General features: G+C 32.5%; 1 protein-coding gene across 1 annotated transcript; it reads left to right on the forward strand.

Annotated features, from left to right (window-relative positions):
* Positions 1-8,541: 8,541 nt before the first annotated feature.
* On the forward strand, positions 8,542-10,258 carry LOC147389076 (L10-interacting MYB domain-containing protein-like). The gene is made up of 2 exons (XM_086418941.1): positions 8,542-9,373; positions 9,446-10,258. Exons 1-2 carry the CDS (start codon positions 9,050-9,052, stop codon positions 9,806-9,808), a joined length of 687 nt encoding a protein of 228 aa, XP_086275067.1. The 5' UTR covers positions 8,542-9,049; the 3' UTR covers positions 9,809-10,258.
* The last annotated feature ends 565 nt before the right edge of the window (positions 10,259-10,823 follow it).

Here is a 10,823-nt window from a genome sequence, read left to right on the forward strand (position 1 = left end):
GGCGAAGTTGATTTTCCTCGAAATTAATCATAACAAGATCCGAGTATTTTACTCTAAGTCTCTCCTTCGATATTTTCTTCCAAATCTCACCATTTAATTTTCTCGAGATATGAGTTGAAAATCCGGGGTGTTACACTTCCCGTTCATACTTCTACTGTTGTTCTTTCCCATATCGAGTCTCCCAAATTAGAACTCAATTCGCTTCCAAAGACTTTGAGATACGCATTTCTTGAAAAAAATCAAACTTTGTGTTTGATCATTTTATCTCACCTCAATATAGTCCAAGTGAAAAAATTGTTAGAAGTGTTGAGAGAACATCAACAAACTATTGGTTAGACCATAGCTGACTTCACCAGAATTAGTCCATCTGTGGTGATGCACGACATTAATCTAGAAAATTTTGCTATGCCTTCCTTAGAGATTCAGAGACGATTAAATCCTGTCATGAAAGATGTAGTCCAAAGTGAAGTAATAAATTTACTAGATGTGGGTATCATCTATCCCATCTCTGATAGTCGTTGGGTGAGTCTCATTCAAGTAGTTCTTAAGAAGTTCGGTATCACTGTGATAGTGAACCAAGATGACATGTTAATTCCCACTTGAATCCAAAATCGATGGAGAGTGTATCGATTATAGAAAACTCAACTCAATGATTCCTAAAGATCACTTCCCATTACCTTTTATTAACAAAATATAAGAGCGTCTAGTAAGACATTCTTACTATTGCTTCTTGGATGGTTACTCCTGGTACAACCAGATAACCATTTCTCCAATTAATCAATAGAAAATAACTTTTATCTTTCTCTTCAAAACATTCGCGTATCATTACATACCCTTTGGATTGTGCAATGCATCTGTTACTTTTCAATGGTGCATGATGAGTATATTTTTTGACATACTAGAAAAATATCTCGAAGTGTTTATTGATGATTTGTTGGTATTCGGATCAAGTTTTGAGGAATGTCTTCATCCCTTGACTTTGGCCTCGTATGTTGTAAAGATGTAAACATAATCCTCAATTGAGAACAATGTTATTTTATGGTAACATCCGAGATTATGTTATGACATATTTTTCTACTAGAGGGATTGAAGTAGATAAAGGAAATGTCGATTTAATAAAAAAATTATCACTTCCTAGAATGGTAAAAAAAAGTAAGTTATTCCTAGACCATGCGGGTTCATACCGTAGATTCATTAAATATTTCAAAAAGATCTCAAAACCTTTATGTGATCTATTAGGCAAGGATGTTTTTCTAAATTTCTAAAAGTCATGTCTATCTACTTTCAATCATCTTAAGTTTGAGTTAACCTCAGCACCAATCATTCAACCTTTACATTGGAACATTCCATTTTAGGTTATGTGTGGTGCTTCAGATTATGTAATAAGCGTTGTTTTGGGTCAATAAATCGATAAACATTCTAACGTTAGCCAATATATTAGTAAAACTCTTAACGATTAACTACTCTAGTAGTCTATGTCATTGATAAGTTTCGTTCCTACCTAATAAGATTGAAAGTTATGATTTACACAGACCATGTAACATTGAAGTACCTTCTATCCAAGAAGGATGCTAAAGTAAAGTTAATCGATTGGATTTTGCTCATACAAGAGTTTGATTTCGAGATCTGAGACAAAAATGATGTAGAAAATTTCGTAGTTGATCATTTATCTAGGATAATTACTAAGTCATCCAAGGAATCCTTACCCATCTTTGAATCATTTCTCGATGAAAAACTTATGCAAATCTATTAATTTAATGTTTCATGATATGCTGACATAGTCAACTAGCTAGTTATAGGTCAATTTTTAGTCTCAATGACTAGCCAAGAGAACCACTGTCTCTTTTAAAAAAACAAGTGGTATTTTTAAGACGAGCCATACTTATTTAAGTATTATTTTGATCAAATCATTATACGTTGTGTTCCAACTTGTGAACAAACCAATATCTTAGAATTTTGTTTTAGTCATGCCTACAAAGGATACTTCAATGGTAAGAATACCGCTATGAAAATCTTGTAGTGCAGATTCTTCTAGCCTAACATTTTTTGTGATGTCCACGAGTTTAGCAAATCTTATAATCGATATTAGAAATTATGAAAAATCTTTAAGAAAATGAAATGCCTCAAAATCATATCCTGATCATCAAGATTTTTGAACATTTTTTATCTTTCAGGATCACCAATATATCCTCATTTCCTTTAACTACGTATCAAAATGGGTTGAAGTTGTAGTATGTAGGAAAAACGATCATAAGGTTGTGATCAATTTCATTAAGGAGACAATCTTTTCAAGTTTCAGTACTCTACGAGTTATTATAAGTGAAGGTGACTTGTATTTTTACAATAAAATTTTGTAACTTTGATAAAAAAATATCTCATAACTCATAAGGTTGCTACACCTAACCACCCATAAACAAGTGGGCTAGTGAAGATTTCTAACAGAGAAATCAGGACCATCTTAAAAACAATAGTCAATCCTTAAAGGAAATATTGGTCTTTGAAATTGAGTAATTCACTTTGGACCTATAGAATAGCATTCAAGACACCTATAGGGATGTCTCCCTGTCGATTTATTTTTGGTAAAGCCTACTATCTCCTTGTAAAACTTGAACATTATGCATATTGAGTAATTAAATGCCTCAACTTTGATTTTGATAAAGTCGATGAAAATCAAAAATTACAACTTGACGAGTTAGAAGATATTATAAATGACTCTTATGAGATTGTGCCAAAAGATACAAAGAGTGTACCAAAATTTTCCATGATAGGCACATTTTTCGAAGGAATTTCATTCCCAATCAAACAATTTTGTTATATGATAATAGACTCAACCTTTTTCTAGGAAAACTCAAGTCTCATTGGACTGATCCATATATATTATCCAAATACTATACCCCCATGGTGTTATTGAAGTCCTTAGTCCTAAGGATGAATCCATTTTCAAAGTGAATGGTCAATGTCTCAAACCTTTTCTCGAGTGTGTACTGCAAGAGGAAGTTTTTCTCCTCGATGATTCGGTTTATCAAGATTAACTAAGTTTTCTTCTAGTTGAAAATGTTAAACTTAGTAATTTTGGGAGGAAACCTACTATTTTTTTTTCATTTTTATTAGTTTTAGATTTCAGATGAGTAATGTAGTTTTTCATTTTTGTTGTCTTAAAACTTAGTTATTTCCCTTATCGAGAATAGTTACCAGCTCAAAACCAAAGTTGTAAGTTCTAAAAGAAAAATCATAATTGATCTCATATGTTTAGGGTTTCACAATACTTAATAGAAAGGAGTCTTCTACTTGTTGATAGGTTCCCACCTTACTTTCTCTCTTCAAATAGTCACTGATAAATCAAGATGGTATACCAATGCATTCAAGTTCTACGTGCTTAAAAGTGATGATTTGAACCCTTTTAACGTTAAGCGATACTCGTAGTTATCGTTACCATTAAAATCTCAAGACTATAGGAGTTTTTTCAAGTGTCATCAAACCCACTTCATTTTCTTCTGTCAATTTCATTTTTTCTTGTGCATGTGCATGTTGAAATATTGAGGACAATATCATGTATGAGTTTCGGGGTGTATGGGTCGAAGTTTTACCTATTTTTTCCTCTTTTATTTAAAAAAATTATTAAAATTTTATAAAATATTTTGGTGACAACTTTGTTGTATTTTATTCAAGATCTTAACTTGAATTTTTAAGCACTTGGTTAAAAATCTTAAATCAGTCTTTGGTTGGAAGTTTTGATTTGGAGTCCCTATTAGTGTCTCTCTTAGGCAAAAATTAAAACAAAGTTATCTTATATTTGTAGTTACTTTTAATAAGGTTACCAAGAGTCAAAGATGAATTAAGTGAGCTTTTTTACCTTCTTTATACCAAAGTATGAGAAAAAATTGGGTTTAATGAACTTTGACTTCCTTGTTCATTTAGTTGGTTTATTAGAAGAAAAATAGAATTATGTTTAATATGTCTTGAACAACAAATATTGAATTAGACTAGGTACCTTGAAAAGGGTTATCTATTTTTCTTTAAAAAAGAGTGAAAAATGAATCGAAAGAAAAAAAAAAAGAATAAGAAAAAATAAAAATAGCAAGAAAAAAAAGATCCCTCAAGACGCGAATAATGAAAAGAAATAATCAAAGATTCGAAGCTTTTAAGTTTAGAGTTTCACTAGGGTAAAATTTGTCAAGTGTAAAAATGTGAGTACACTGGCATATCACAAATATAGCCACTTAGAGGTATTAAAGTGAACATCCATACTTCTCACTACCCTATACAAGATGTTAAGTTTTGAATTAAACCTCAAGTTAATCCAACTATTCCTGGGTAGATTGAAGGTTTTTTCAAACACACTATAGGAAACTAAATCTCTAAAGTTTCTAAATTAGAATTATTATTTTTTAAAGGTCAATTTACGTTAACGTTTTATCATAGAGAAATAAGAGTTAGGACCTTATACTACATGTTGCATCTAAATGATTGACAAGCCATAATTGACCTGTGTTTTTTAATTTAAGTTTTGGTTTTGATCATTTTTACTTCAAAGTTGTTTCGAATTTTGTGGGTATATGCTCTACAAATCCTCTCGAGTCAAACTCGACAACTATGGGTAACCTAGTGGCTTAAAGGCTTGTTGTATGAGATAAATGTAATCGAGATGCTAACGAAAGTGACAATATTATTTTCTAAGGATTAGAAAAATGTAAGTTTGGAGGTGTGATTAATATCACAAAACACTAATTTATCTATATTTTTCCCAAGTATTTATCTCAATTTTTGTCTTTATTTCTCTATATTAAATAAAGAATCATGTTAAGCTCCGAAATATCACGTTGCATGTTCTTCCATACTAATTAGGCTTAATTATGCATAAATAATTATATTTGTTAAAAAATCCTAATTATATATGTGCACTATGCAAATCAAATATCAAACCATCAAATTAGGCCCTGAAATCAGAAACTAGACATTGTATTTCAAGATTGAGAGTGTAACTATCTTTATTGAATGAAGTAAGACTTGTTCTTCTCCATCTATTTAGGTTAATCTCCTCTCTATTGGAGAGTGTAGTAGTCTAGAGAACGATTAATTTGTATTTGATTTTTTTACCTCTTAGTTTTTTTTAATGTCCATGAGTTCTCTTGTAGCATACTTAATCTAAATATTTAGTTGTCAGAGATTGACATATTAGAGAATGAAGGAATTCTACTTTAGCATTCTTTAAATTTAATTTTATCTTGCTAAATCTTTTGATCTAAAGAGTTAACACCAAGCTTTTATGATTGAGTTATCAAAGAGGTTAGGAACTAGATTTTGGCTTAATAGTTTTATCTAAGTGGATCCATTTCCAATGGTATTTCTCACCATAGTTTTAGCTTTATTTTATCTTCTATGAATTTAATGTCTACCAAATTTATTTTTTTGGTTACTTCTAAAACACAAAAATAGATTTATTTGTTGACTTAGATTAATTTCATAATCTTAGCTTGATTCTACCCTCTTTCTCTTAGGTTCAATATTTTACTTGCCTCACAAGTCAAGAAAATTAATTTATATGGAAAAGACAACGATAGTCCCATCAGGTCAAAAATAGGCACTCGATTATCTTTGAGGACCAAATTCCTAACTTGAAGTCTGCGAACTTTGACCCTTTTATAGAAAGCATGGGCGACTCTTTTTTTTTTTTTTTATAAACTTGCACATGGTAAAGAACTCTAAGTTGTTTTCTTTGATCAAGTTCAATTCTTCATATTGATGACGGACCCAACCTACTTCTGACAAATAACTTTCCATCAAGACCTTGAGAGACAAAATTTTCATTGTAACTAGTAACATTGTTTCCATACCATATACTAGAGACTAAGGAGTAACTCTTGTAAAAGATCGTATTGAGATGCAATTTGCCCAAAGTGAAAATGGTAATTTTTTTGACAAATCTTGATATGACTGACACATCTTCTTGATGATTCTCTTGAGATTCTTATTGACTATTTTGATTACTCTATTAGTTTAAAGATGGTAAAGAAATTATTTATAATTCTTGATCTTGAACTTTGTACATAAAGTAATAACCCCAACTTTGAAATGTCATCGATTATCGGAGATCAGCTCAGAAGGTATCCCATATCTATTGATAATATTAATTTGGATGAATTTTGCAACTCGGGACACTATAAGAATAGTATAAGAGGCTACTTCAACCCATTTAGTGAAGTAGTCAATAGCTACTAGTATGTACTCATGCTCATTTGATACTTTAGGTGTGAATTTACCAATTATATCAATTTTCCAAACAAAAAATGGCCAAAGCAGCATTAATCCAACTAACTAAGATTGAAGTATACATACGCGGGCTTTGAAACCATTGAGGAGGTTTTGAGCTCATCTACATGGTTTAGAAGTCACTACCATTCAATTAAGGTGTGAATGGACACTATGAAAATGTTTTTTAAAATTATGTTTTTTGACTTGTAGTGACTTACATATCTAAAAGATAAGAGGAAATGGTCTACCTAGAAATCTAAGGTAAGGAGGTTCGATTGAAGGACAAGGAAGGTGTTAGGCACCTTGTCTCTCTCATCGTAAGATGATTTACTAATAAATGATCAAATAGTGTGATTAAGAAACTCTTTTTTTGATTTTGAAGGCAAAGAAAGGTATAGAAAATTAGAAAAAATTGACTGTAATTTTGTTTTAAATAATGAACAAATCAATATGATAAGCAATCCCCTACAAAAAGTAGGTGATTGCTGGAATTTTTTGTGATCTTGGGGTTTTGATGAAAATACACATGGGTCTCATTATTTAGGGTCCCAAAGCTTCAAAAAAAAGTTTATGTGCTCCTTAGGGAGATTTTATTTATTTGTTTGATCTTTTGGCGAGGTTCATGATTAGAACCACTCCATATGAGAATCAAGACTTCATGCATGAGATTTTGTCTACTTTGGACTATTTTTGTTTGCTCTAAAGGTTGAATACAGGTCCATAAGGACCTACACTCCTACTTGTAGCCATTTTGGAAGTGAGTGTGTGCAAAGTGTATACATGTGATGGACTTATCAAGAGAAGATTACCACCAATGAGGGTTTACTCTCTAGCTTTATTACCATCAAAGGGATCAAGATAAAAGATAATTGTTCTAGAATTGAAATTGCTAGGAATTGAAAGTATTTATCCTATAGAAATTAAATTATATAAAAGTATGCAAAAGTAAAGCAATCTAATTTAATGCTCTCAAAAAGCTTATTTAGGACATATTGGGGGTGATTACCTCTAAGAGGAATTACTTTCTCTCCTCAAGCCTGTAAATAATAAATCTGGGAATTTACGTAAAAGAATATGAAATTAAACTTGCAAATTAGAAAAATGCTTAGGTGCTGTTTGTTTCTGCTTCAAAACGCGGATTTTAGTGCGTTTGCATCTAAAATCTACGTTTCCAGCTGTAATTATCGTTTGGTAAAATATGCGTTAAGAAATTGCGTTTCGAAATTGCGTTTTGAAACGCAAATTAGAGAAGCTCTTTCGAATCGCTTTTTTATTCGCGTTTGCGGGGGAATTATTCACCGAATAAACGGCTCATGCGAATTGATGATCTTGCCCATATCTATCGTCTCTATTCTCTCGTTCGACCGAAGCTGATCAGAACCCACTCGTTCGACAGAATCTTCAAACCTCATCTCACAGACGCTCTCTCGCACTCCTCTCTCTGTCGCACTCTTCTCTCTTTATCTCTAGGTCTCGATCTCTGCTTCTTTTCTTCTCTTCTCGGTCGACAAACATCACACACAGCCGTTCGATTTGATCTCGCACAGATCCCTCTCTTGCAAAGCTCTCACTCTCTCTCTCTCTCTCTCGCACATCTCTCTCAACAAAGCCTCGCTCAGATCTGTCTTCTCCTCTCGACATTTCTGCTTAGTAGGTAAGCAAAGTTGATCCCCTCTCCGCTGTTTTTGCTTCGAAATTTAGGGCTTCTTCTTATTTCTTTCAATGTCATTTGATGTTAAAGCTCGTGATCGATTGAATGGCTCTCTAATTTTTTTTTCTATGTGATTTCTTATGGATACTTTATGATCTTTAGTAAAACATTTAATTTGATCTCAAATTTTATTTTCTAAATTTCGATTCAGTATAGATTGTTTTGTAGATGTAATTTCTTGATGTTGTGCATGATTCGTAGTTGAAAATATCACTGATTTTCTCTGAATTTTTTTATCTCAATCTTGAGCTAGGTTTTTTCTGTAGATCTGCACAATCTGAAAATGAAAATGAAAAAAAAAAAACAACTCAAATAAAGAACAGATTTTCATTAGGCTTTCTTGTTGCTTCTTTTTATGTACTTTAATACACCATTCCTTCTTATTTTTCTTCATGTCATGACACCTTCTCCTGTATTAATTTCTATTATATCTTATCTTGTTTAGATCATTTGTTTCTCTTTAGTTTCTTCACTTTTTTGTATGTCTATTATTATTTGGCTGAAGTTTTTAGGAGATTCTCAATGTATATTTTCCAAACTATTATTTGGTTGTAACCTTCAAAATGTACGTGGTCTCCGAGACCGATATAAGTACTAAACGATTGGAAATATATATTATCGTATTTATTTACTTAATCATAGATTAAACTATGAGTTGCCAAGTTGTTCTTGGTGAATCACCTCATCCATGACAATGGTTATAATAGTTAGAGTTTAATCAAGAAAACTAATCTTTTAATCGACAAATGAGCTCACTGATTGGTTTTGATATCAAGAATGGAAAACGCCTTGTATTTTCTCAAGCCTTTTGATTTTGGTGAAACTCAAGATGTTTATGATCCTCTTCAAGGTTATGGGATGGAAGGAGTGAACAAAGGGAAACAAACCCATATGAAAGGAGATTTTCAATGTATATTTTCCAAACTATTGTTTGAAGTTTGAACTGAATCATGAATGTTTTTCTTTAACTTACACACACACACACATCAATTACTGTACTCTGTACAGTCAAAGATTGATGATAAAGTTGAAGTAGAATATGACATGTTCTGTTCCATGTACTTCTGTTGTTATTACCATTGACAGATGGAAGATAACAATTCAAAGAATGCGAAAGCAGATTGGACACCCAAACAACATGAAGTTTGGGTCGAAATATGCTATGAATTAGTTAAAAAGGGGAGGAGACCACATAAAGTACTTGATAAGATCGGATATGAAACATTGGTGAAGGAGTTTAAAAGGATAACTGGCGTTTACTATGATAGAGGGCAAATGAAAAATAAGTGGGATAGACAAAAGGGACTATGGGGACATTGGAATAAGATTTGCACAAATACTGACGTCTCTTATGATGTTGAGACTGGTATATTAGATGCAAGTGAGGAGTGGTGGGATGGGTGGTTAGAGGTATATTTTTTTGTTACTTCTTTATTTTATTTATTTTTTTTATATATAATTTAGAATTTTTATTTTTTAAAGCATCATCCAAAAGATGTAATATTTCGATCGAAGCCTTTGATGTTTGCGAAGCAATTAGATGTAATCTTTGGAGGCACATATGCTACTGGTAGCCGGATGTGGTCGCCTGCATCTGGTACAATGCCATCTACATCAGTAAACCAACCAGATAATCTTGGGGATGATCTAGAAGATGTCATGGAGACCTTGCCCCCGGAGTCTCAGACACCTCTAGACTTTACTCCTGATGATGCTGATGAGTTAGGGGATGATGCTACCGCTACTGTAACCCCACCCACAGATCCTGTTCGACGCAGAAGTGGCGATACTCTACAATCTCAGGGTCGTAGGCAGAAGATGACTCCTGCTATGCTAATTGGCTAATCATTGGTGAAGCTCGTAGATGCAGTTAACAATCAGACATCTGCTTCTATCAATTAGACATCTGTTAAGAAAGGCACTATTCAAGAGTCAATCGACCTCTTAGACCAGCTAACAGATATAACCCCCAACAGTGATCTCTATCATTTTGCGTTGAAGATGTTTATGAAAAACAAGCAATTCAGAGAGATTTTTTGTGGGTTACGATCAACAGATATTCGTCTTAGGTGGTTGGAGAGCGAGATGACTGATTATCTAGCTGGGAGAGATTGTTAGACATTTTTTCATGTTTTTTTTATATTATGTTGGTTTTGGGATGCACCTATAGGGTGCAATATACTTGGTTACTTTTATATTTATGTTGGTTTGATGATGCACCTATAGGGTGCAATATACATTGGTTACTTTTTGCATTAATATGATGTAATATACTCTGTTAGATGGATATGTTAATTTTTGTTAGGCATATATTATATTTTCTTATAGATGGATGTTATTTGCACTATTGAATGTTTATTGTCATTAATATTGTGGATAATGAGTTTTGTTGTATGTGGTGGATATCATTTTATTGTGTATTGTAAGTTGGGTGTATATACAACTAATATGGATCCATAAACTGGTCAAATGGATTCAGATGTTGATAGCACAAATACTGTTGATACTACTGATACTATGGATTCAAATGATGATACCAATAATACTGTTGGGTCAAGTGTTTTAAATATAGGCACGAGAGGAGCTATCCTAGCTTCTTTATTTTATTGTGAGAATGTCTTAGATAGGGAGGAACATAGTAATTGTCCGTTCAAGGGGATTGATTTTGTGTAGAAAATACTGAATGATAATACGACGTGCCACTCATTGTTTAGAATGGAAAGTCATGTATTTGTGAATCTATGTTCCATTTTGGAAGAACGGGATCTGCTAAAGATGTAACGATATGTTACTATTCAGGAACAAGTAGCGATGTTCCTATTGATAATAGGACATAATCAAGGACAAAGAGTAATTGCAG

Source organism: Akebia trifoliata, chromosome 12 (assembly GCF_017979445.1).
Source record: "Akebia trifoliata isolate Shusen 1 chromosome 12, ASM1797944v1, whole genome shotgun sequence".
NCBI classification, from domain to species: domain Eukaryota; kingdom Viridiplantae; phylum Streptophyta; class Magnoliopsida; order Ranunculales; family Lardizabalaceae; genus Akebia; species Akebia trifoliata.

Coding starts and splice junctions, on each gene's coding strand:
- LOC147389076 (XM_086418941.1), top strand. CDS start 9,050: ATGGAAGATAACAATTCAAAGAATGCGAAAGCAGATTGGACACCCAAA. Junction 9,374..9,445: donor GGTGGGATGGGTGGTTAGAG/GTATATTTTTTT, acceptor TATTTTTTAAAG/CATCATCCAAAAGATGTAAT.